This window comes from Lolium rigidum, chromosome 7 (assembly GCF_022539505.1).
Source record: "Lolium rigidum isolate FL_2022 chromosome 7, APGP_CSIRO_Lrig_0.1, whole genome shotgun sequence".
Classification (NCBI taxonomy): Eukaryota; Viridiplantae; Streptophyta; class Magnoliopsida; order Poales; family Poaceae; genus Lolium; species Lolium rigidum.
This window is the reverse complement of record NC_061514.1, coordinates 303292418-303320380: the sequence shown is the minus strand read 5'-3', so window position 1 is coordinate 303320380 and position 27963 is coordinate 303292418. Positions and strand designations below refer to the sequence as shown.

At 46.6% G+C, this 27963-nt stretch overlaps 1 protein-coding gene and 1 pseudogene across 1 annotated transcript; one reads left to right on the top strand and one right to left on the bottom strand.

Moving 5' to 3' along the window:
• Positions 1-2153: 2153 nt before the first annotated feature.
• LOC124670480 lies at positions 2154-6704 on the bottom strand (annotated as a pseudogene).
• Positions 6705-9301: 2597 nt separating this feature from the next.
• LOC124676993 (disease resistance protein Pik-2-like) lies at positions 9302-27695 on the top strand. Its single transcript, XM_047213002.1, has 3 exons — positions 9302-9393; positions 9493-10485; positions 24690-27695. Exons 2-3 carry the CDS (start codon positions 9533-9535, stop codon positions 26674-26676), a joined length of 2940 nt encoding a protein of 979 aa, XP_047068958.1. The 5' UTR covers positions 9302-9393; positions 9493-9532; the 3' UTR covers positions 26677-27695.
• Positions 27696-27963: the final 268 nt, after the last annotated feature.

Below are 27963 nucleotides of genomic sequence, written 5' to 3'. Positions count from 1 at the left end.
CTTTGCGCTGGCACCTAGTTTTCTGCAGAATCAGCAAGTTCAGCACTAGTATTAGCCACAATTTCAGCTTCTGCATCGTGACGATGCATACGGCCTTTTATTAGATAAAGAGTTTGAGAAAAGTAACGTTTACAACTCACACATCACCGAGGATTGATACAAAAATCAACCATCAAAAACCCATGCTATGGCTACACATCAACATAACCTTCTAGTATGCCGCCAACTAGCCTGTCACAAGATATCCTGAGTGACCATCAGGAACCGTGTGCAGCCAGTAGCCATAGTATCCCGCTGCCCCTCCGGAGAGAGTAGAGCCCAAAACTAACCCAATGGAAGAGCATATAGATAGCCATATTCATGTAAAGATAATGCCCAACCCCAACCATGTTCCTTTGCCCTTTGTTTTACTCTTTACTTTTTATCCACAAAGGAACTTTAGCCCGTACATTAGATGGGCAAGGACAAAATGTATCCGCCACACATGCATTTGGCTCAAGCACAATCACAGTCTAATAAGTCAGAAGTAGGTTAGAAAAAAGGAGAGCTTTGGATTGCTGGGTTGATGACAGAATGCGAGTCCAGGTGGGACGAACGTATTTTTACTGTGTAGCTGCAGGAGGGGCTGTGCTGCAAATCTGCAAGCAAGTGAACGCCCATCAACCCGCCTAAATCTAAAGGGTCTATTTCATATCCAGCGGTGCATATTGGCTAGTACATTAGTACACCTGATAGAGCTAGTTCACAGCATACGCCCCGGGTTTTTCGGATCCTACTGATCCAAGTATAAGACTAGAACCCTCAAACCCAACCCTTATAACGGAATATTCCGGGCGGAGGAAGCGGAGGTGGACGGCGAGGGCGGGGCCGGGTGGAATTGAGGCGGAGCGGGCGGCGAGGGAGGCGACGGGGTGGCGACGGAGGAGGCGGGCGGGAGGGCGGAGGCGGCCGGCTTCATGGCGCGGGGCGGCCGGCGGCGGCGGGGGCGACGGGCGGGGCGCGGGCGACGGGGCCGGCGACGGAGGAGGCGAGCGGGAGGGCGGAGGCGGCCGGCTCCATGGCGCGGGCGGCCGGCGGCGGCGGGGGCGACGGGCGGGGCGTGGGCGACGGGGCCGGTGACGGAGGAGGCGGGCGGGAGGGCGGAGGCCGCCGGCTCCATGGCGCGGGGTGGCCGGCGGCGGCGGGGGCGACGGGCGGGGCGCGGGCGACGGGCGGGCGATGGGGCCGGCGACGGAGGAGGCGGGCGGGAGGGCGGAGGCGGCCGGCTCCATGGCGCGGGGCGGCCGGCGGCGGCGGGGGCGACGGGCGGGGCTGAAACTTCCCTCCCGCGTTTTGCAACCGGCCGAAACGAGAGGAGTAGGGGTTGGGCCAGTTTTGCCTCTCTAACCCCTACTTCTACAGGTTGGAAAGGGGAGTAGGGGTTGGACCTCTAAATTTTTTTAGGGGTTTAGAGGTTTAGGGGTTCTAGTCTACGTTTCTTTCTCACCGAAAACTATAAAAAAAAACGCTTATTTTTACAGATTTGAGGGTTTAGGGGTACTACTAGAGAAGTTTGCAGAAAGGACAGCGAGACAGACATAACGTGGATTGGAAAGGGAAAACGACTGGGTGGGCCGTGCCGATGAGATATTATATATTAGTTTAGCACGTGAACTTCACTTTGCAGGAACCAGCTGGAGATGGAATTAAAGCTTGTACCGACAACCAAAAATCATATACTTCCTGTCACTTCAAACTGAATTGCTAGTATTTAGAAACAACGAGAGTATTTTTTGGACGAACTTTTATATGCCAGAAAAAGAACATTCTACATGTACCTTCTTACCTTGTGATTTCTTAATTATGTGAACCTCTATCTTCTGAGCTGATATGTCACCAAACTAATTTAATTGCATGCTTATTATAAACTTACATTGGGCGACAATTGCGAGGGCATCACACCGCAAATAAGCAAGATAAAGAGTTCATATTCAACGGTCACATTTTACATGAATGAGAAAATAAGATCCCGAAATCATCATGTATTGCTGGCTGACAGTGACTACCAATGGAACATATGGTGCAAGAATAGCTGCTGAATACCAAATGGCATTCTGCTTCGAAATTTGTTTCCATCGCAACAACCATGTACAATCCGTCGACGTGGATATTTTCTATGCCGCCTTGACCGCATTGATCGATCTGCCATCCTCCTCGATCTCTGGCGTGCTAGTACTAGCATATTCTCTGCAAAATGAACAAGGGTCAACACTTTGATCTTCCATGCACAAAATTATTGGAGATGAGATCAATGATGGCTACACAATTTTCCTAATAAGAAACTTGGGCCAGTAATACATGAACCAACAATGAAAAATGAGTGTAAAACAGAAGATAACAATAAAATGGTGAGCAATGTGGCGGTACATACTCATAAATTTTCTTGGGGATGTGCGCCAGCATTTTCTTGTTCTCCTCTACTTGACACCACTTCTCCAGCTCCGGGGATTCAAGAATACACAGGTCCTTCATGTTGGTGAGTTTCTGAATGCTATCCGGCAACGAATTGAGTTGTTTGCAGCGGATCATCTTGAGTTCGTGGAGAGAGGTGAGGTCACCCAGGTACATGAGCCGTTATAACCATCTACCTCAAGGCATTTTAAATAAGGTGGTGGCACAAATTGCCCTAACAAAGCGCTGTCCTGTACTGATCTGACCGAGTCCAAAGTCCAAGAAAGCTTCAATTTTTCAAGCTTTTGTTTCTCCACTAATTTGATTTTCTCTGCTTCCTCTGTATACCTGACGTTTTCAAGGCAGCTTATGTGGAGCTCTTCGCAATCTACTTCCTCCAGCTGAATAAGGTTGCTATTGCTATATGCTAAAGCATCTTCGTCAACAGAAACCACAAAGTTGCAGCTTTGCAGACCCCTGCAGTTCCTCAGAGCTATAAACTTGAGAGACCTCATATTGCCTATCCTCTTCAGTCTGATGCAGCCTGAGAGGTCCAGTGTGTGTAGACTGTCGAGGTCACCTAGACTTTGAGGTAGATCAAAAAGAAATGTGTTATATGAGAGGTCCAAATGCTCTAGACTTGAAAGGCCGCTGATACAGGATTCAATGTATTGGAGATTGTCTTCTTCTGACTGGTAGTAGAAGATAGGATTCAGGCACATTGACAAGTTCAGATACCGAAGGCAGGTGAGCTTACACAAACCATCTTTTAGCTCTTTGAGATGGGAGCGCTGTTGAGCAAGATAACAGCAAGGGTTTGACAAGTTGAGATGTTTCAGATTGGTGAGACTACCAAGGAGTTTTCCGATCCCTTCAAAACTAGTCCAGAATGATAAATCCAGGTGTACCAGCTTGTCCAACTTCTGGAGTGGTACCGGAATTTCTGCCAGTTGATGGCAGCGTGATAGATTGAGCTGGAACAAGTTCATGAGATTCCCAAATGATTCTGGTAGATTTATCAGTCCAGAGCAGCCTGATAAGTCGATGTGCAACAACTTTATTAGCTTCCCAGATGAGCCTGGCAGAGTTATTAGCCCAGAGCAGCCTGACAAGTTGACATGCACTAAACTTATTAGCTTCCCAAATGATTCAGGCAGAGTTACTAGCCCAGAGCAGCCTGACAAGTTGACATGCACTAAACTTATTAGCTTCCCAAATGATTCAGGCAGAGTTACTAGCCCAAAGCAGCCTAACAAGTTGACATGCACTAAATTTATTAGCTTCCCAAATGATTCTGGCAGAGTTACTAGCCCAGAGCAGCCTGACAAGTTGACATGCACTAAACGTATTAGCTTCCCAAATGATTCAAGCAGAGTTACTAGCCCAGAGCAGCCTGACAAGTTGACATGCACTAAACGTATTAGCTTCCCAAATGATCCAGGCAGAGTTACTAGCCCAGAGCAGCCTGACAAGTTGACATGCACTAAACTTATTAGCTTCCCAAATGATTCAGGCAGAGTTACTAGCCCAGAGCAGCCTGACAAGTTGACATGCACTAAAAGCATTAGCTTTCCAAATGATTCCGGTAGATTTACCAGTCCAGAGCAGCCAGATAAGTCGATGTGGAGTAGATTATTTAGATCACCAAATGACTCTGGCAGAGTTGCCAATCCAGAAAAATCTGATATCTTAAGATACCCCAAGTGCCTCAGTTGCCAGATGGAGGCAGGTAGCTTCGACACGGAGCTCTCTTCTAGTTCCAGGACATGGAGGGACCTCTTGGATGAGAACGAGCCATCATCAAACTCCACTTTGCTACAGCCTACACAGCGCAGCGCCCTTAGACCATCATTGTCATCAAGTTCCCCACGGCAATTGGTGACTAGCCTGTAGTGCATATATGCTGAACCGTTGTCTCTCGAGATATAGCTTGCGAAGTCATGCACCATATTGTGCATACTGAAGATAGCCGCAACCTTATTGCCATTTCCACTGGCCTGCAACAAGTTATGCTAGCGTGAGCATAGAAGTATAATATGCATCGCAAAACGTGCATTGAACTGCAAAAAAAGTACAACCTAGGTATATTGTGAATTTTGAGTTGTAATGCTTAGCTGGTTCGCGATATTAATATATTCACCATATCATAAAAAAGTTGTTTAGCTGGTATTTCCAATTTTCTACAAGAGCAGGGTCTTGAGGCTCATCATCTTTTTAAGAAATATATTGACATGTGAAAATTTAGGTGCATTGCCAAGATGTATATGTGCTCCAATTTACCAATACCTTATCTATGCACATACCTCTCAAGTAAACCGGCGTAATGTTAATCTATCTAGAGAGAGAAAGTATGGTAGAATTCAATCAAGTACTACTTTAACTTTGTCCCTCTAAATTATGCCAAATTTTGTAAACAAGGGTAGTAATAATTACTCACCGGGTCTGACTCTACAGTTTGAAAGAATGACATGTCCAAAAGCCTGGTAATATACCCCTCAGCAATCTGTGTGGCAGACGATCTTTCGGATGGCTCAATGAAATCAAGAGCGATCCATTGATGAACCAGGTCATCTTTGACTATATTCTGACCGTTTGGAAAAATATCACAATAATAATCAAAACATAGCCTCAACTCTGGTGGCATACTCATGTAGCTTAAAATGAAAGTATCTAAGAAAGCTCTTGGTATATAGGAGACATTTGTTTCCATGATATTTTCCCATTCTGTTGAATCTCGTGAACCTACCAGCATACTAGCATATTGTAGAGCTTTCAGTGGAACACCCCAGCTCCTGCTTGCGATCCTCCTTCCTATCTTCACCAACTCTTCGTCTCCTTCTTCAAAACAAATTAATTTCTTGATTATCTCCCAGCATGTGTCACCACCCAAGGGATTTAGCCTGTATGGCTGAACAACGGCACATATTTTCCTGGCAATGGCTTGATTGCGTGTGGTCACTATCACAACCACCTTATCGCCCAAGAAGGAGAGCATGGACTTTAGGAGATGCAACTGAATGGAATCCTCCTCCCACAGGTCATCCAGAACAAGGATCGCCTTCTTACCATTAAGTAGCCCGTGAAGGCGCTTCATTATACTTTCCAGCCCCACCGGCACCACATCTGAATTAGACATCACCTGAGAGAGTATAGACTCGCTTATTCTATGAAAGTCGAGTTCCAGCGAGACATGGACCCATACACGAATGTTGTATTCTTGGAGGAAGTGGGTATCGTCATTGAAAACCATTTGTGCCAAGCGTGTCTTGCCGCTGCCTAGGAGCCCAAAGATTGGAAGAATAATACAACTGGGGAGGCCTTGTCTGATGTTGCTTGCAGTAGATAGCATCACATCAATTATCCTCTGTTTATCTGCCCCCCTTCCGATAACCGATGGTTCCTCAAAACCTAGTAGTAATGTTCCTGGTTCATCCCTACGTTCTTGTCGCTCCTGGCTGAAAGCACGAGCGAAATGATTCCACGTCTCCTTTAGGCTGATCACATCATCCTTCATGTCCTCCACCTTGGTGGCCATGGCATTTTTCTTGCTGGACAGGCTGGGGAACATCCTTGTCATCTACAATATTCTCCATCATTTGTTAATATATATAAAACATCAACTCATCTAGTCGAGATTGAATAGTTCTATCTCATTTATGGATTTTCATCTCTAAAGCATACAATTTAAATACCAAATATCCACAATGTACCGTGTTAAAAAATCTTCAAAAAAATACCGTGTTAAAAATCATTAAAAAACCATGTTTAACAATCTATAACTATTATTTCCAAAGTGGCAGGGTTGGCTCGCCTTTATAGGCTCATCGACGACCTAGCTAGCCAGAAACCACAGCATGAACAAAGTCGATCGGGCTAAACTAGATTCAGTACATTGGTGCTGACAAACTAAATCTTCACATGAAATATTCTCTATCGGTCAGTCGGTACAAAGTGAAATTAATTTACTCCCCAAAGACTGGCGTGATATATCGTACCTTTGCAGGAGCTGGTGACCCCGTGTATTGCAACTCGTCGATCATTTCCATGACGCAGTAGCTGGCCTTCTTGGCAGCATTCAGACTTGCCCACCTAATAGATTTAGTATCATAATGCCTGAACAGCTGCAACTCGGTTTTCTCTAGCCCCGACTGGATGTACTCGAGCGCCTGCAACATCTCCCGCAGGTCACCCGTGAAGTTCAGATCCACTACGGCTTCATCTTCTATGGCGGATCTGAGCTTTGCGCATGCCCTCTTGACGAGGACTTGGGCCATGGCTATTCCTCTTGCTCCTACAACGAGCTCTCTATGTTCGTACTCAACGATGGGATGGTGGGTACATAGAGAGGTTGAGAGAGGCTGCGCAATAGAGTATTGTTAACGACTTCAGCAAGCGGAGGAAGAAGGGGAAGAACCAGCTGCCTACCTACCGACAACAGTTTTCTGTACAAATAATTGAAAATAATATTGTTACGGTCACAACTCAGTAACTCACAACACAGACAACCTAACTTTATACCTAACTTTATTCGTCATGATGCTGAGCTCAAAATTCCAAATCATGCACGTGGCTGCAAACTTGTACCTATCTTGCAGTGCACTTCTCCTTCGGTGCTCCCCCTGGCAAATGTCATGCCGCGTCAAAAACAAGGACGGTTGAGATTTTCTCATACCTCTTCGTAAAATTCAAAAATCTGATATATACGTACGACCCTCTAGAGGCCCGTATGACCCGCGTTATCTTGTACATATAGTGTACTACTACGATGACGTGGGGTACAAAATAGGCAGGACATATAAAATGGTCGAGCGCATCTTCACATACGTCGCCTCACCAATTTGTCCCCAAATCAGGAACGGAAATACCTTATGTATACATATAGACATACATTGGATGGACATGGGTCAGCGGGCCTAAGGTTGGAAAAAAAAAAACCCTCTCAACTTGTGTTAGTGGGGAGCACCGGAGCAAGACTCCTTGCAGTGTTGTAATTGGACAACTCGTTTGGAGGGGCCGCAAGTTCAGAGTCTTCATTCAGATGAGAGCTGTAGCATCGATTTGGTCTATGGCACGTACTCCTTCCATCTCTATTAAAGTTAACATAGATTTATTTTAATCAACTTTTCTGAAATACAAAAACAACATAAAACAGGGAACTGTCACTGTGGCATCTTGTTAATAGGTTAGTTCCGAAAAAGTATAAAAGTAAAACGAAGTTTAAACAAAACATATAGAAATTGGTGTAAAATAAGCATGGAGCATAAAAAAGTATAGATACGTTTGAGACGTATCATCCCCGCTGGTCGGCGTGGTGTCGAGCGACGTGTGGCTGCTTGCGGTGTGCCGGCTTCTGGTCGATGGCGTGGCTGGGAGGGTCGTCGCCTCTTTCTCAACCATCAGCCGCAGCGGTTCACAGTGGCGACCATGGTGGTGATACATTTCCCACGCGGGGGGCATCATGGCTGGGTGTGGAGCCCCTCTATCTTGTCATCGGTTACAGAGGACGTTGCTTCCGTCTGTACAGGTGTGCACCATGGTGATGCAGATGACGGTCATGGGTGCGGTCTCCTCTTCGATGCGAGGCGAGTTGTGGTGGTAGTGGCCTCTTCTTGCCGGTTGCAGGGCTCCGGTGTCGGGTCCTTGGCAGGGATCTTCAGTGCGCGGCGGGTGCTCCATGCGCTAGTAATCTTTGGGTGTCTCTGCCTTATGATGTCTTTCGGCTCCAGCCGGTGGCACATAGGCGTCGTGGCGGCGCGCGACCTTTCGGCCACACCCTCGACACAGATGGTGTGGGTGCGTAGTGTGGTCTCGGATGCGCGCTGCCCTTCGACTATATTGATGGTGCAGTGTCGGTGCTGGGTCTCGGCGGACCAAGGCTATTTGACTACTCCGGTGTGTCCTCGAGCTGGGTTGTCCCTCATTCATGTCCTTGGGGTTTTTCCTCGTGATTGTTGTGTCTGGGCCACGATGAGAATTCTCATCGGCCAACCGTCCCCTGGATTGCGGGGTGGCCACTTTGTTTCTCCTTAGCCTTGTGTGTTGTTGGTGTGCGTTTTTTTTTCCTTTTCTTCTTCTCCTTCTTAACCTCTTTGTACTATGGTTCATTTGAACCCATTTTATATAGGCTGAAAAGCTTCATAGACAACTTGGCTAAATATACGTTCAGGCGGGCTCACGTCTGTCGTAGTTACGGTAAAAAAACATGTAAATACCTAGTTTAAGCCTTACATGTTTTAGCTTTTTAAATTCGTGTTCTTTTGAGTCTTACGTGTATATAATTGTAAGATAATAAATATATGGCGTTGACACGTCTAAACCCAGTTTCGAGGCACGACAGAAAAGAGTGATAAAAGGTAAGATCAAAGTAAAAGAGAGCACTTCATATTTCATAGAGTAGCAAGTAAAGAGACTGGAAAGCGTCTTTGGCACACGAGCACTAGTGTTCCTGAGTTTTAAAAATCATATTTTTGGGTTTTGAAAAGTTTAAAGTTAAATAGGTACATACATAGAAACATTATGTAGGTATGGTAATTTTTTTAGAGAAAATATGTTTTATTTTAAGCTATACAGAAAAGATAAATTTTCTGACAAATAGATGCCTCTATACATGCCAAAAAATTGTTTTTCTCAGCTTAAAATACAATTTAATTTCTATGAAAACTTCGCATGAGTATTCATGACATTTGTATGTATTTATAAAATAAGTTCGATAATTTTCTGAACACAGAAGTACAATTTTTAAATATTTTAAAAATCAGAAGCACTGGTATTCATGCCTACCAAATTTGCTTCCGGTAAATAATAAAATTTCCGTAGACAAAGTGACAAACAGAGAGTGGCGCTGTGTGGCAGCTTTTGCTCTCCGTGATCGGTCATCTTCCATTCGTCCCGTCCGCCGGCGAGAGGCAGCGGTAACCGCTCTCCCTGGAGATTCTTCTTCTTCAGGTATCGTAGATGCGGCTGGTGGGTTCTCATATCTGCAGCTCCCTCGATGTCTCTGCTTCTTCTCATCCATTCTAATATAACCATCTGCTATTTTCCACCAAAATAAAATTTGTGCAGAGATCGTCTTAATCGGCCCGGAAAACGTAAGGGCGCAGCGATGGAGCTGGTGGTCGGAGCTTCGGAGGCGACGATGAAGTCCGTCATGGGGAAGCTGGGCGGCCTGCTGGCCCAGGAGTACACCCTGATTAGGGGCGTCAACGGCGACCTCCAGTACATCAACGACGAGCTCGCTAGCATGCAGTCCTTCCTCCGCGACCTCGCCACAATCAGCGCCGGCGGTGGGCAAGCCCAAAGCCACGGCCACCGGATGAAGGACTGGATGAAGCAGATCCGGGACATCACCTACGACATCGAGGATTGCATCGACGACTCTGCCCACCGTCTCCACGGCCTCCGCTCCGACATGTACTGTTACTTCCTCGTCAACAGCGTTTATGAGGTCCTCACATGGTGGCCTCGCCGTGACGTTGCTGCCAAGATCTCTGTTCTGAAGATGCGGGCGCAGCAGATCGGCGAGCGGCGGGAGAGATACGGCGTCAACAACCCGGAGAGCACGGGAAGAATCGAGGCCGGACAGAGCACTACTGCTGGATTCGACGCTGCTGACAACCAGGATGCAAGCCTTCAGCTTGTCGCGATGAAGGACCCGGTGGGAGTGGAAGATCACATGAAGGAGCTGGAGGAGTGGGTGACTAACGGCAAGAACAGCTGCGGCGTGCTATATGTTGTCGGGTTCGGAGGTGTGGGGAAGACCACCATTGCCACCGCCCTATACCGGAAATTTGGGGACCAATTCGATCACCGTGCGATGGTCACCGTGTCTCAGAGCTCCGACATCAATGCTATCCTGACCAACATCAAGAATCAAGTTATGCCGCAGTCCAGCAGCCAGAAGCAGGAAGGCGCTGAGGGCGTATTTGGTCGGGTCAAGAGGGATACTTCGGCATTTGCGGCCAAGTGCTGCAGCGCCGGCACCTCAGAGGAAACGCGTGGTGAGACGAAGCTAGACCAGCTCAAGAAGGATCTCAAGGAGCACTTCGATAACAACAGGTATCTAGTATACATCAAATCCTTATTGCTTTCTCTGATTAATGCTTAATGAGTACATTCCTGATTATGCTATGAGTTATGTATATGTACTGATCGAGTTTACATGATGTAGTTAATTGGTCTTTTAGTACTCTTTCTCGTTGCCAGAACCTGAAACTGAGCTCAAGTGCAGTGTTTCGTCAGAAAGTTCAGCAAACGAGAGAGGGATTTTTGTGCTGTCAACGTTGCAGCATTTGCTGTTTCATTCCTTCCTTTATATCTGCTATAACAAAGGAGCCAACTACCTCCCGGCAGCTGCCTGTGATCTGCTCTAGCTATGGCATCCCACGACCTGAACCACAACGACTCGCTGACCGGGAGAAAACGAAGGGAACAAGGAGAACGTGCACACTGCACAGACACACTTCTCCACTACCTACACGTATGCGTATATCACAGGCGATGCCACCCACCGTTATTTGCGAAAACAGAAAAGCGAACTAGTGTGAGTGTGTGACAGTGAGCTTAGCTGGGCTAATACTCTTTATTGTTTTTGTTTCCTTACATAGGAAAGCTATATCATCTGGGGATATGGATTAGTTCTAGAGATACTTTTACATTTCATTCATTCCTTGATAGGAAAATTAACATCCTTGGACCATGAAATTTGACCCTACTCTGTTTTCGTCCTAAATGTCCAACACCAGATCTTGGATCCATTGTGCCATTACCACAATGCCAACAGCTTTGCGCTGAAATGGATTGGCATGTGCCAAAGGGAGCCACACCACAGCCAATTGTCTGCCAAATCGACTAATGCAATACAGAAGCTACCATTCCAATAAATCTGAATAACGGCCACATGTCATTCTTCAACATATTCTTCTGTTCCACTCCTCTGTGTTCCCGTCTCATGCTCCACACTGTTTCGCATGCCCTATTTGAGCTCCTTGACAACATTTTGCTTACGAACCTCTCCCCCCTCCCCATCATAGAATTGAATTGATCCATTTTATACAATTGCCGACAGCTTCGGCTGCCCCATTGTGCTCTTCCACATGGCCAGCACCTGAAGGCACGTTTGGTATCCTGCATTACGTTCTCGGCCCAGTCGGGCAGTGCCAAGGTGGGCAGCATGGATTGATAGGATCGTCATGGTAGCAATTTGGTGATACAATTCAATCATCGGTCATTGTCACAAAATCACATCACAGTGAACAAACATAGTTGGCCTCATATTTGATATTGGACACACAAATCTCAGGGATGGAGTTAGTGAACCTAGTAAAATGCTAACCATTGTTGTTAGCACAATTCACATGGTTCTAGGTTCAGTAACTCCGCCCCTCGATTTCGTTGACCTAGTTATAATCATCGGCCAACTATCATCCAACTATTGCAAAAAACCATGCCTTGTTTTAGTTACCATCCACAGTAAATCCTGCGAATCGAAACTCTGCAACCCATCTTCCCTGAATCTACCGTCAATGTGACCACAGACTGTAGATCGAAGCACAACATTACCGGATTACCCTAAACCGTAACCTCAAAATCTCGACTAAGGAAAAAAAATCTGCACTACGCCTCGAATCTAACCCTACCCTATCGGTAACCCTAACAGATCTAGTATGCATGTCATCGGAAGTTCTTGCACAATCTCTCCTCGTTCAGATCCTCGAAAATAGAGCATCAGAGAAGATTATAGACGTGCTTACCACCATTGGAGACGCCCGGGGGTGCTTGAGGTCGAGGTCGCGTTGCAGGCCATGGTCGCGCTAGCGGTGCAGGTCACGGTGGTGGTCCAGGTTGATGCTGCCTTCCTCATGGCGTCCCGTGCGCTGTTGAAAGGATCGTATGCCGCACCTAGAGGGGGGGGGGGGTGAATAGGTGCTAACCAATTTTTAGTTCTTTTTCAATTTAGGCTTGACACAAAGGTAAATTCTCTAGATATGCAACTAAGTGAATTTACCTATATGACAAGGATATCAACTAAGCAAGGTATAGCTACACAATAGTAGATAGAGTGGGATAGAGGTAACCGAGAGTGAAGCACGCGATGACACGGAGATGATTCCCGTAGTTCCCTTCCTTTGCAAGAAGGTACGTCTACGTTTGGAGGAGTGTGGTTGCTACGCAAGCCAAACCAACAGCCACGAAGGCTTCACTCAGATCTCCCGTGAGCAACGCCACAAAGGCCTAGCCCACTTCCACTAAGGGATTTCCTCGAGGCGGAAACCGGGCCTTTACAAAGTTCTTGGGGCACACATCCACAACCAAATTGGAGGCTCCCAAATCCGTAACAACACAACAAATCAACAAGCATACATCAACAACAACAACTAGGGATCCAAAGAGGAACACTAGCAAGGGGGCCCTCAAGCATAAGAGGGGGAAATGAAGAACGCTTCGGTGAGGATGTAGATCGGGGTCTTCTCCTTCGATTCTCCAAAGCACAAGTGATTTGGTTGGTTGAGGGAGGAGATCTGGCGATTTTGGTGTTCTTGGTGGCTCAACAATGGAGGATGAAGTTCTTAGGGTTTGAGCAACCTTCCAAGGTAAGTGAAGGGGGTATATATACCCCACCTACTTTTCTCGCCCGTTGGAGAGAAGAAACGCCGGCAGCTGCCGGCCTAGGGACACCGGCGAGCAGCCGGCCACTCCGGCAGATGCCGGCCTTGAGACGCCGGCAGTGCCGGCCACTTTTCCGATGCAGCTGACCGACATACAGGCCGGCAGTGCCGGGCCAAAGATGCCGGCAAGTGCGGGGTGTGCAGACCGGCAGTGCCGGCCCGGAGTTGCCGGCAGTGCCGGCCACGGCCAGGTGACAGCTTCTTCCTTCTTTTCTTTTCTTCCTTTTTGAGTGGGTCGAGATTTTCCGCGGTATCTTTTCCATAACTGTAAACCACTTAGCACACGGTTAAATTGTCACCGGTGTTGTTAACAAACACACAAAACTCGTAGATCATGAAATGTTCTTTCAATCTCCCCTTTTTGGTGTTTGATGACAATACCGGGATTTTGCAAAGAATAGAGCAAGAATATATATATGTTTGGTCAGCAGAGATTAACTCCCCTAGATGTGTGCATGCGAGAATTTTAGTGCAAGAATATATATATGCACACATTAGGTATAGAGCAACTTCAACTAACAAGATAGTAAGCACAATGCTCATAGGATATAATGCATAAGATGTATGGGAAAAGATAAAAGATGACAAGTTAAGATCATACCTTTTCATATTGACATCCTTAACATTTCAAGACAATAGCCTCAAAAACATGAACAAGAATCCCATAGTCACATCAAGTATCAATTTGAGATAGATCCATAGACAATATGAGATATAAGATGATCATACCAATCCATGACAAAACTCTCAACCATATAGAATACCGAAAACCATAGCAATAGTTCACCACACATAGGACACATAAGACATAATATAAGGTTCAACATAATATAGAAGATAAAAGGAGGACACAAGCTTTAACGGAATGATAAAAAGCAAATGCTTGTGCCCTCAAACCTCCCTAGCAAATCCCGTGCAAGTCCTACTAGACCTTCTTCTCCCCTTTGGCATCAAAGACACCAAAAAGGAGAAAAGAGGCGATGCTACAACGTCCCATGAGAGCTCACTCACTCTCCGTCTCTTCATCGTCCTCCGACTCTTCATCTTCTTCAGACTCGGCGGGCTCAACATCATCACTAGGAGGGCGCCGACGGCGAGAGGGACCGGGAAGACCAAGCTGTTCGAACTCCGCTCACATTGCCATGCTTGGAGAGCCATTCTTCTTCAGGAGTGATGACCTCCTCGCATCCACTTTCAACAGGAATATCCAACTTGCGCATGATGAGCTTTGTGTTCCTCCCGTCCATTTTCCGCTCCCTATGAGCCCGATACTCGACGCCCGTTGATGTCGACTTGAGGCGTAACATCTTGGCCAACTTGGCCTCTATGCGAGCAAACCAGCCATTGTCGAGCATGAGGTGCGAGCTCAAAATCGCAGTCTTCTTCTTCGCTAGAATCCTCATCATTGGGAAGACGAGGAGGATTGTTGTGAGTCTTGACCTTGAGATCCTTAGCCTTGTGAGGTAGAAGGTTAACCTCATCGCTGAGCTTGCCATATCCAAGACTCTCCCAACGAGAGCAAATGAAGAACATGAAGTAGGGAGCAAACACAGGGGCCTTGCGAGCCATAATGCAAGCCCAAAACTCATGCCACGTAAAATCCATCACATCAAGCCGCATACCAGATGTCACGGTGCTCGGTGAGAAAGGAGCAACAAGTTCCCAAGGTATCCATAGATCTGATCAACGCAGCCAACCTTGGGATTAAGGACCTCTCGGTAAATGCGGAGAAGAATGTCATACACCGGGCGGAGAAATTTCTGAGAACCATATACCACTTCTCCTTCAAGATAAGGATCAGCAAGGAGAGCCTTCTCAACGGGCTTGGGAGTGTTGTGGGCTCTAAAGTATCCATCTTCATTGCCAGTGAGCACAGGATAACCAAGACAAGCTGCAAATTGATCCCAAGTGCCATGCAACATGCGACCTTCTGTCATCCAAGTCATAGTCTTGGCATCATCATTGTCAACATAAACTGTGGCAAAGAATTGCCCAATCACCTCCACACAGTAAGGGTGCTGAAACTCCATCAGAGGAATAAGACCAAATTGCTCACAAATATTGCGAGCTTCAGCAAAGTAGTTGGCGTGTTTATCCATGTGAGCAAAGTTGATGTGATGCATAGGAGCGACTTTATAAGTGGCGTTTGCATAGAGATCATCAAAAGTCTTCTCTTGATACTTAGTCCGAATCGTAGCAGCAGCAATTGGTGCCCTTGGGAGAGGTGTAGGCGTTGGACCGGCGCAACCGAGCATACTCATTATCGTGCCACTTCCCAATAGGCATGCCTCTCAACCTCCGGAGAACGTTAGCACGAGGTTCAGCCGGAGCGGAATCCCTCTCCCGACGAGATGATTTCTTCAGAGATGGAATTTCGGCGTCAAAGTCACTAGGTATCGCCCGTTTGCCCGAACTTGAGCGATGAGAACCACCCGCACTCGTGAGAGCAAAGGATAGGGATAGCATATGATAAGGTACACTAAAACACAAGCAAATTATGATAATCAAAGCATGGTGAATGAAGTGTTTAAGATTCAACAAGGAAAAGGCTAGAGACGATCCGGGCACAGCCTTCACCGGCGAAGCGTCGGGAGGTACGGGCGGCAGCAGCGGCCCGACCGGCAAGCTGCGTGAGACAGGGGCGGCAGCCGGCCACACCGGCAGCATGCCGGCGGTGAGGGGACGGCAGCGTGCTGGCCAACAGGGGAAAACTCCAGATCTGCTCTAGACTCAAACATTGTTCCTCAAACTTTCACAAAACCATGCACAAGGTTATCCACCTCTATGGCAAAACTTTCAGCAAGAATCGTCCACCCATCTTTCTTCTAGAGAGGTCTACCCAATCTAGAGAGGGAGAGAGAGGAGGGAGACTAACCGGAGGAGGAAGCCATGGAGGGGAGGGGGGCCCGCCCGGATGAACCACCCGTGAGGAGGGAGGAGAGCCCGGGCGGCGGCCCGAGGGCGAGGGGCGACGGCGGCGGCGGCCGGAGTCGAGTGGGAGGAGGAGACACGCGCCGGGAAGAGAAAGGGCAGCTTGCCCTAACCCCTCCCGCGGGTCCACTACTTATCCCACGCCAACGCCGGCAGCTGCCGCCAGCCGAGGCCGGCAAGTGGCCGGCCCCACCGGCAGCTGTCGGTGAGGCACGCCAGCAGCGCCGCCGAAGCTGCCCACCGCCCAAAAACCCTCGAAAATATGCGGAGTTTTAGAGTATGGAGATAGATATGGTTTCTTTAGGAAAGATGAGGCTTAGGATAGATATGCCAAACTGTGAGATGGTACATGATCACTCATTTTTGCAAATAAATCAAATGAGGGCCAAAAATGAGTGATTTCCCATAAACAAGGAGATGTCAAAAAGATCCAATGAAAATCCAAACAACTCCAACTCTTCACAAAGAAGAGTGTGGTGGCCTAGGCCACCATATATGAGTGATGTGACATAGCACCGCGAAGATATATCTTGGGTCCAAGTCACTACTCATCATTGAAGCTCACATATCAACATATGATATTAAGAGAATGATTTCTTAATGTTGGCATTATGGGTGAGGGATAGCTCAATAATTTAAACCGCACTCCCCCTATTTCCATGCCCACATCTAAACCAAATAAAGTTTTGAGACGAAAGTGTGTTTGCAAGATGGTCAAGCTATACTCCTTGAATCAATGATATTTAGCTCATTCCTCAAATAAGAGAACCTTGCTTCATCAAGAGGCTTCGTGAATATATCGGCAAGTTGATCTTTGGTAGGAACATAGATAAGCTCAATATCACCCCGGGCAACATGATCCCTAATGAAATGATTCCGGATCTCAATATGCTTCGTTCTTGAATGTTGCACCGGATTATAGGCAATCTTGATGGCACTTTCATTGTCACATAATAGAGGCACTTTGTCACAAATGACACCGTATTCCTTTAAAGTTTGCCTCATCCATAACAATTGAGTGCATCCACTTGCGGCGGCAACATATTCGGCTTCGGCGGTGGAGAGAGATATACAATTTTGCTTCTTAGAAGACCAACACACCAAGGACCTACCAAGGAATTGGCAAGCCCCGGAAGTTGATTTCCTATCATCCTTGTCACCCGCCCAATCCGCATCGGTATAACCATTGAGAATAAAACTTGAGCCTTTGGGGTACCAAATACCATATCTTGGGGTATCAACCAAATATCGAAAGATTCTTTTGAGAGCCATCATGTGGCTCTCTTTAGGAGAAGCTTGATACCTTGCACACACACCAACACTCAACACTATGTCCGGTCTAGATGCACAAAGGTAAAGCAAGGATCCAATCATGGAGCGATATACCTTTTGATCCACCTCTTTACCATTGGGATCTAGTGCAAGATGACATTTGGTAACCATAGGAGTGGCCACACCCTTCATCTCGGTCATCTTGAACCTCTTGAGCATGTCTTGGAGATATTTTGCTTGGTTGATGAAGGTTCCTTCCCTCAATTGTTTGATCTCAAAACCAAGGAAGAACTTCATCTCTCCCATCATAGACATCTCAAACCTATCGGTCATAAGCTTTGAGAATTCATCATTGAAAGCTTTGTTAGTAGATCCAAATATAATATCATCAACATATAATTGGCAAACGAAAAGCTCCCCATTGACCCTCTTAGTAAAAAGAGTGGGGTCGATTAGCCCAACATCAAACCCACGGCCTACCAACAATTCCTTAAGGTGCTCGTACCAAGCTCTAGGAGCTTGTTTGAGACCATAAAGTGCTTTATCAAGCTTGTAGACATGGTTAGGAAAGTTGAGATCCTCGAACCCCGGGGTTGCTTAACATAAACCTCTTCATGCAAAGGACCATTAAGAAAAGCACTTTTCACATCCATTTGTTGTAACTTAAAGTTATGATGCGAAGCATAAGCAAGAAGGATACGGATGGACTCAAGGCGAGCCACGGGAGCATAGGTTTCTCCAAAGTCAATACCCTCAACTTGAGAGAACCCTTGAGCCACCAATCTTGCCTTGTTCCTCACAACATTTCCAAACTCATCTTGCTTGTTCTTGAAAATCCATTTAGTGCCTATAACATTGCGGCACTCCTTTGGCTTCTTTACTAAAGTCCACACTTTGTTGCGCTTGAAGTTGTTGAGTTCTTCATGCATAGCTTCCAACCAATCCGAATCTTCAAGGGCTTCAAATACTTTCTTGGGTTCCACTAAGGAGATATAAGCATGATGATGGCTAAAGTTCGCCAATTGCCTTCTTGTGGAAACCTTTGCCCTAACATCACCAAGAACCTTGTCATGAGTGTGTCCACGTAGCTCGAGGTTCCTATCTCTTCTTGCTAGACGACGGGCCTCGATCTCCTCCTTGGTCTTTCTAGGCCTTGGAGGTGTCACTTGATCAACTTGATCATTTGGGTCCCCGTCTTGACCTTGAACTTGAGCTTCCTCAATTGCTTGGGGTTGCTCAATCTCATGTGCTTGATCTTGGACATCATGTTCGGAGCAGGAGCAAGATATCAAATGGATACTCATTGGAACCATCATGAATTCTTGGTTGATCTTGACCTTGATCTTGCACACTAAGAGGGAGGGTTTTGTTCTTGTTCTTGGGTTGGTGCATCATTTGCTTCACTTGATGGGGTTTGTTGATGTTGAGAAGATGAGGGCTCCACCGTGGTAGAGCATAGTTCTTCCCGAGACGCCACACCGTGTCCCTCAATGGGGCGGAAAAATCCCACACCCATTCTTACTATGGCATCTTGAGGTATTTCATCACCCGCACAAACATCAACTTGCCCCACTTGGGAGCCATCATTTTCTTCGAACTTCACACTACAAGATTCAATGATAATCCCGGAGGATACATCAAAGATTCTATAAGTGTGAGATTCGGCACCGTAACCAACAAATATACCCTCCAAAGCTTTAGGAGCGAATTTAGATAAACGAACTCCTTTGATTTTGTAGAAACACTTACACCCGAACACCTTGAAGTATGAGATATTAGGCTTGTTCCCGGTGAGTATTTCATATGGAGTCTTGTTCAAGCCCTTGCGGAGATAGAGCCGGTTGGAGGAGTGACAAGCGGTGGAGATGGCTTCGGCCCAAAAGTTATAGCGGGATTTATACTCCGCCATCATAGACCTTGCCATATCCATAAGAGTCCGGTTCTTCCTCTCCGCAACACCATTTTGTTGAGGGGTGTAAGCAGCGGAATATTGATGACGAATCCCCTCATCACTAAGAAAATCATTGAGTGTGTAGTTCTTGAACTCTGGAGCCGTTGTCACTTCTTATTGCCATAATGAGGAGGTTGTGTTGGCGTTGCACCTCGGTAGCAAAGTCAATGAATATTTGTTGAGTCTCATCTTTCGTCTTGAGAAAGTAGACCCAAGTGTATCTTGAGTAGTCATCGACAATCACCAAGCAATGTTTCTTCGCACCAAGACTTGCATGAGTAACGGGACCAAAGAGATCCACATGAAGGAGCTCCAAGATCCTCTTGGAAGAGATAATGGTCTTGCTTGGATGCGGAGAGTCATGCATTTTGCCTTCAACACAAGCCCTACAAACACGATCTTTGGCAAAAGACACATTTTCCATTAGTCCCACAATATGGTTCCCCTTGTGAAGACTTTGCAAAGTTCTCATGTTGACATGGGCTAGGCGGCGATGCCACAACCAACCCACGTCCGCCTTTCCGAATAGGCACATCGCACTTGACGTGGTGGCCCCCGAAAAGTCCACCACATACAAGTTGTGTTCGCGATACCCAACGAAAGCGACTTTTAGAGTCTTGCTCCACAAGAGGACCACAATATCATTATCAATAAAGACGGCGAAACCCATCTTGCCAAGGGCGGAAACGGAAAGCAAATTGTAACCAAGGGTTTTGACAAGCATGACATCCACAAGAGTAATGTTGTGAGCAACCACAACCTTGCCAAAACCCAATACCTCGGATGTAGAATTATCGCCAAAGGAGACGGTGATATCATTGATGTTAGGCCTCAACTCCTTGACGAGGTTCTTGCCGCCGGTCATATGACTTGTACATCCACTATCAAGTACCCATTTTGAACCTCCGGCGGCATAGTCCTACATGAGATCAATTCTTGGATTTAGGTACCCATTTTGCAATGGGTCCTCTTTTGTTAGCAACAAGGGTCTTTGGGACCCAAATAGACCAAGCAACATAACCATCATATGGGCCAACATATTTAGCATAAACATCACCATAATAATCTTTAAATAAAACATAGTGAGGGTTAGCAATTCCCGCATCATCATCATTCATGGTTTTGCCCTTGGAGGCTTCACCATTAGTGACGACTTTCTTCTTTTCTTGTGCGGGCTTGGCCTTTTGCTTGTTTGCCTTCTTTGCCTTGGCATTAAAACCAAGACCCTCCTTCCCATTGTTTGATCTTTGCTTACTCAAAAGATCATCCAAAGAAAGTTTACTTTGGGGAGAGGAGGCCTTAGCAAGTTCATCCTTCAACCTAGCATTTTCCTCAACAATGTTTGCATGATCACATAGAGGAGTAGAGGAACTAGGCACATCATATGAAGCAAGCCTAATTTGAAGTTGCTCAAACGACTTGGATAGGAGAGTGTATTCACTCTTCAAAGCTTTGTGAGCTTTGTCTAGTTCATCTAGATCCTTCACAAGTTTCTCATGATCAACCCCAAATTGGGCCTTTTCCTTTGTAAACACTTTATTCTTAGCCCTAGCAAGATCTCTAGCTTTAGTGAGCTTGTTAATTTTATCTTGAGGCTCTTCAATATTTTCTAACCTCTCTTCAAGAGAAGATATGGTTTCTTGACATTCCTCAAGAGCATTTTTAAGAGCATGGATTTCGAGAGAGTCTTCTCTCTATTTGACCCTTTTTCTCAAGCATAGCACTTTGTTGAGCTAAACGAATCATGAGGTTTGAAACATGCTTTTTAGTGTTACCTTGTAGGTTGAGAATGAAATCATCAAAATCTAGCATTTCTTGTTTCACTTTTAGACTAGCATCATCAACCCCTAGTTCACTAGATATGTTAGGGATAGAGGGGTTAGGAGATGATACCTCTGAGGATTTAGCCATGAGGCAACTTTCTTCCTCCACAAGGATGACCTCATTGGGGGATTCACTTGGTGATGAAGAGTTAGTGGAGAGGGAGGCAAGAGCAACCAATCCATTGGTGGAGGCATCTTCTTCATCATCAACATCATCATCTCCGGAGGTATACTCTTCTTGAGTTGATAGCACGATAGATGTGTCCAAGGAGGACCTTGCCATGAAGCAATGTGCATTCTTGATAGGAGGGTTCTCATTGGGAGATTCAAAGAGAGATGAAGAGGGTATGTTGGTGGTGACAATGGCGGCCAATTCCTTTGAGCTTTCTTCATCTTCATCATCACTAGAACTTTCAACTTCATCGGAAGAATATTCTTCCCTTGTTACTAGCACAACTCTTGAGGGCCTCTTGCCCTTCTTGGTCTTGTTGTTGTAGAACTTCTTGTTGGGGGCTTTTGAATACTTGCCCTTGGTATCCTTGCTCTTGTCCTTGGGAATGAGCCTTCCATTATGAAGCTCTCTATTTTCATAGGGGCATTCGGCAATGAAGTGGCGCTTGTCATCACAATTGTAGCAAGATCTTGTCTTTGGACCAAAGCTAGTGAAACCACTTTTGTTGTTCCTCTTGATGTTGTCTTCCTTGGCTTTGGAGGGATCAACCCAAAAGGATTTTGCATGGAAGGCCATGTGATCATGGTAGTGGCATTGCAAATCTTCCGGATAGGACATACTCCAAGATGCCCTATAAGATTCTTGAGGAATCACTTCTTCACCGGAGTTGACCACCAAGGCAAGATTGGAACCTTTTGCCATTCCAAGAGCACGATTGCGAGAATCATGAGAGGTTTCTTCAAGCACCTTGAGAGCTTGCATCTCGTGCACGACTTGTTGAGAAGTAAGAGAGGAATAGCATTCCCTTCCCACAAGAGTCTTGACATCAATGGGAACAAATGGCATCATGCATTCAATATACTTCTCCTTGATCCAAGAGTCATTGATGTGGGTGGCACCAATAAGCCGGAAGGCATCGGCAACCGAGACAAGTCTTCCATACATGAGTTCGTGATCTTCATCCGGTAGCCTCATGAACCCTTCGGCTTTATTCTTAAGAGCATTATACTTGTTCCTTCTTGTGCTCTCACTTCCAATGCAACTAGCGATCAAGCCGTCCCAAGCTTCCTTGGCGGTGGTGTAGTTCCGGACTCGATGCACTCCGGTGTCCCCACACTAGTTTGAATCATGTGTAGGGCGGTGTCGTTGAGTTGACTATCAATTGCTTCTCTTCTAGTCAACTTGTCGGGGTTGTATGGCTTGAAGCCCTCCAAGATGATTCTCCATAGTTCATTGGAGGCACTACAAACATGAGAGCGGAACTCAAATTTCCAAGTATCGAAATTATCAACGGAAAACTTAGGTGGGTCACCCCGAATGTTCAAATGAGGCATGGGAACCTGTGATATCGAGTGATTGGAAAGGTGGAGGTACTCGATTGTAGCTCGCACTTTCACTAGTTCCCTTGGGAGATGCACTTGTAGCTTTGATAGTGTTTAAGTTGTCACCTTCTACGGGTTTGGTAGATGAGGGTAAGTCCGAAGCCTCTCCCTCATTTAACGCACCCGTGTCTTTTACCTCTAGACTAGGAGCCTTGGGAAGGACCGGAGCCAAAAGCTCGGCTATCATCTTTTTCATGCTTTCCATTTGGGCTTCCATGGAGGACTTCAACGAATTGAAGTCTTCCATGGAGACCGTCGTGGCGGCCCCTTCCGAGGGCTCCTCGTTCGGCATACTCTTAGGCGGTTAAGCTCGAAATAAGAGCCGAGGCTCGATACCAATTGAAAGGATCGTATGCCGCACCTAGAGGTGGGGTGAATAGGTGCTAACCAATTTTTAGTTCTTTTTCAATTTAGGCTTGACACAAAGGTAAATTCTCTAGATATGCAACTAAGTGAATTTACCTATATGACAAGGATATCAACTAAGCAAGGTATAGCTACACAATAGTAGATAGAGTGGGATAGAGGTAACCGAGAGTGAAGCACGCGATGACACGGAGATGATTCCCGTAGTTCCCTTCCTTTGCAAGAAGGTACGTCTACGTTTGGAGGAGTGTGATTGCTACGCAAGCCAAACCAACAGCCAACGAAGGCTTCACTCAGATCTCCCGTGAGCAACGCCACAAAGGCCTAGCCCACTTCCACTAAGGGATTTCCTCGAGGCGGAAACCGGGCCTTTACAAAGTTCTTGGGGCACACATCCACAACCAAATTGGAGGCTCCCAAATCTGTAACAACACAACAAATCAACAAGCATACATCAACAACAACAACTAGGGATCCAAAGAGGAACACTAGCAAGGGGCCCTCAAGCATAAGAGGAGGAAATGAAGAACGCTTCGGTGAGGATGTAGATCGGGGTCTTCTCCTTCGATTCTCCAAAGCACAAGTGATTTGGTTGGTTGAGGGAGGAGATCTGGCGATTTTGGTGTTCTTGGTGGCTCAGCAATGGAGGATGAAGTTCTTAGGGTTTGAGCAACCTTCCAAGGTAAGTGAAGGGGGTATATATACCCCACCTACTTTTCTGCCCGTTGAGAGAAGAAACGCCGGCAGCTGCCGGCCTAGGGACGCCGGCAGTGCCGCCACCCGGCAGTGCCGGCCTTGAGACGCCGGCAGTGCCGGCCACTTTTCCGATGCAGCTGATCGACATACAGGCCGGCAGTGGCCGGGCCAAAGATGCCGGCAAGGCCGGGGTGTGCACACCGGCAGTGCCGGCCCGGAGTTGCCGGGCAGTGCCGGCCACGGCCAGGTGACAGCTTCTTCCTTCTTTTCTTTTCTTCCTTTTTGAGTGGGTCGAGATTTTCCGCGGTATCTTTTCCATAACTGTAAACCACTTAGCACATGGTTAAATTGTCACCGGTGTTGTTAACAAACACACAAAACTCAGAGATCATGAAATGTTCTTTCAGCTGTTCCTCGTCGCGGCGAAGCAGTCGATCCATCGGCGGTAGTGCAACCGCTGACGTGCGATGTGACAGGTTGGGGTGAGAGTGAAAGAGTGAGAGGAAGGAGTGGGGGCGGTGAGGGGATATATGTCGCGTGTTCCGGGAGGGACGTGGTGTCTCCCTTCCATTCCCCACATGTGCATCGGAGATTTTTCACTTGAGTGGACCTGTCCCGCTGGAAACGGTCGATTCGGCCGTTGTCTTCCGGCTTGCCCCGGGACTGCTTTACAGCCCGTGCCAGCCTGGCTCAAGGAGGCATGCAGGCAACCAATCGTTCAGATTGCTTCTCCCCCCAGCCTTGCCCAACCTCATGCAGCCTAGTCTTGGTGGGAATCCCCGCCTTCGCTATCATGTCTCTTCGTGATCTGATTCTGCTCCTCTGCCCACATCATTTGATTCAGATAAAAAAATGATGGAAGTAGTATCACCCTTTTAGACAAAAGTTAGATGATCATTTAATTCAGATGAAAGAGTTATAGTTCTTGCTGGTCACCCACACTGCTTCATTTTCTTGAAAACTCATTTTCTGCTGGCACTTATATAATTTCATTTCTTGCAGTTACTTGGTCTTGGTTGACGATGTTTGGTCGGCAACAACGTGGGACCAGATCAGAAAGTCACTTCCTCCGAGTAAGCAACGCAGCAGAATAATAGTTACTACACGGTTTCAAGCTGTTGCTACAACACGTAGAGGAGAAGAAGGTGATCATACTCGTAAAGTTGTCCCTCTTGGTGTCAAAGAATCTGAGAAGTTATTTAAGCAGGCCTTCTTTGAATCCAAAGGAGACAAGGTTGATGCGGTTCCGAAGGAAGTCTGGAAGATGTGTGGGGGGCTGCCATTAGCCATAGTTACCATGGCTGGCCATGTGGCCTGTAACCCAAACAAATCAGAGGATGAATGGTTGAAGGTTTGTAAATCTCTATTTCCAGAGTCAGGGAAGGATCATGGGAAAGATGGTGGGAAAGACCTTACCCAGGAGGAAGTTGGTAGGATTGTTAGTCACTGCTACAATGACATGCCTGCTGACATTAAGACTTGCTCTCTGTATCTGAGCATATTTCCAAAGGGCCAAAAAATCAGCACGAAACGTTTGACAAGGCGATGGATAGCTGAAGGTTTCGTCGCTGAGAAGCAGGGGCTGAGTGTGGAGGATGTTGCAGAGACATATTTCAATCATCTCATAAGAAGAAAGATTATTAGACCAGTGGAGCACAGCAGCAATGGAAAGGTGAAGAAATGCGTAGTCCATGACATGGTTCTTGAGCACATTGTAGCGAAGGCAAGTGAAGAGAATTTCATCACTGTGGTTGGTGGTAACTGGCTCATGCCGCCACCTAGCAGCAAGGTTCGTCGACTGTCCCTCCAAGAAAGCGATTCCAAACGTGCAAATGATACAGAGAAAATGAACTTGTCTCATGTCCGCTCACTGACCATGTTTGGGAGCTTGAACCAACTGCCTTCTCATTCGTTCAAGTTTGGAATTGTACAAGTCCTGGATCTTGAAGGATGCACAGGTTTCAAAGTGCATCATACAAAAGAGATATGCAAAATGCTTCTTCTCAAGTATCTCAGCCTCCGAAGAACTGACACTAAGCAGCTTCCAAAGGCGATTGGTAAGCTTGAGAACCTTGAGACTCTGGACATTAGAGAGACAAATGTTGTTGAGTTGCCTAAAACCGTATGTCAGCTTGAGCGACTGGTTAACATACTTGGTGGGGATAAAAGAACAAGAAGGGCATTGAGGCTTCCTGAAGAGTTGAATAAGAAGAAGAAAATGAAGGGCTTGCGCATCCTGTCTGGGATTGAGATTGTTGGGGGATTGGCGGACCTTCATCATTTGACTGAGCTGAGGAAGCTTGCCATCTACACGCTCAGCACCACGGCTGATGATCTGAGTTTCAAAGATTTAAGCTCCTCTATCGAGTACCTTGGTGGATACTCTCTACACACCCTCGTAATTGACGATGAGTCGTCCAAGTTTATCGATTCACTGGATGATCTGTCATCGCCACCAAAATTCCTTGTTGCCCTTGAGTTATCTGGCAAGATGATTCAGCTGCCCAGCTGGATCATACAGCTCACTGCTCTCAGCAAGCTAACTCTTTCAGTAACCGCTCTCCGGACAGACAACTTGCTGCTCCTTAGCAACCTAGAGTCACTGTTCTCTCTCACCTTCTCATTCAGGGCAGAGAAGCAGGATTCGGAAACAATGACCATTCTTGCAGAAAACAAGCTGTCGTCTGACGGAGAGATCACTGTTCCAGGTGCTGGATTCAAGAGCCTTAAGCTTCTCCGCTTCTGTGCTCCTCTGCTTCCAGTACTGAGCTTTTCAAAGAATGCCATGGCAGAGCTGGAAAGGCTTGAGCTGCGGTTCAGCATGCTGGAGGGCCTTTGCGGCGTGGAAAACCTTGCGGAACTGAAAGTGGTGCATTTGATATTGGACGACAAAGACGGCGAACATATGACCAAGATGGTACAACGCAAGGTGGAGGGAGCAGTGAAGAGGGCCGATGGTAAGGCGCCCAAGATAATCCTCGACCAGTGACTTATGGAAAGTATGCCCAACAGTGGTGCTTTGTGGGTCTATGTAAGTTTGAAACTCATCACATTCGTACCTGTTATCTGCCACTACTTGTGCAGTTGTGCTTTACCTATGCAAAGAAGGATGATGCTTCCCCAGTAACAGCTCTCCAGACGGACAACTTGTTGCTCCTTAGCAATCTAGAGGCACTGTTCTCCCTCACATTCTCATTTAGGACAGAGAAGCAGCAGTAAGAAACAATGGTGATTCAAGCTGTCCTCTGATGGGGAAATCACATTTCCAGGTGTTGATTTCAAGAGCGCAAAGCTTCTCCGCTTCTGTGCTCCTCTGCTGCCAGTACTGAGCTTTTAGAAGAATGCCATGCCAGAGCTCGAAAGGCTCGAGCTGCGGTTCAGCATGCTAGAGGGCCTTTGTGGCGTGGAAAACCTTGCAGGACTTGAAGTGATGCATTTGACATTGGACGATAAAGACCGCGAGCATATGACCAAGATGGTACAACACGAGGTGGAGGTAGCAGTGATGAGGACCGGCGGCAAGGCGCACAAGATAATCCTCGATCAGTGACTGATCCGAAGCAAGCCCAACAGTGGTGCTTTGTGAGTCTCTTTAGGTTTGAAACTCATCTCATTCTTACCTGTTCTCAGACATTACCTGTGCTGTACTTGTGTGTGTTCCATCCGTCGTGTTTATGCGTGCAGGAAGGCTGATCATCAGTAGCATGATCTTGCAGATTTCGTGTAAGAAACTGGCATGTATCAATCTCTGGACAACTGATACCAGAATTTATAGTGTGTACAACACAGTGTTTTAGTATATGAAAGTCCATATGTTTTATGTATTTGTTCCCCAAGAAACAGCAACCAAAAGTCCAAAAGGAAACTAATCTGTAGATGCCACCGTAAGAAAAAGATCTAGTAAAGCATCTGGGTGTAACATTTGATCACTGGCACCAGCTATTTTTTTACTGGTCTGAACTCAACTCTGGAAGTATGTTCCATGGAAAATGAGAAAATAGTCATGTATTGATTGTTATCAAGTGTTCAACATGCTGTAACATGAAGGTCGATACATGTGTTTTCTGTATTTGTTCCCAGAAAGTCAGCAGCCAAAAGCAAACAAGGGGCTGTTTGGATTGTGGCTGATGGTTGACATACCAAAATTTGGGTATTGACTCTGCAAAAATTATGGTCGCTGCTCCAGTTTCCGTGCCCACACGCTGGTGAAACAGAGGTGGACGAATCGGCAACCAAAATATTCGGGTGCCCCTGATTTGGCGTGGCGGGGGTGGGC

What these genes read in the sequence shown, in the direction of transcription:
- LOC124676993 (XM_047213002.1), top strand. Translation starts at nt 9,533, where the DNA reads ATGGAGCTGGTGGTCGGAGCTTCGGAGGCGACGATGAAGTCCGTCATG. An exon ending in GAGCACTTCGATAACAACAG is followed by an intron (nt 10,486 to 24,689) that starts GTATCTAGTATA and finishes CATTTCTTGCAG; the next exon opens with TTACTTGGTCTTGGTTGACG.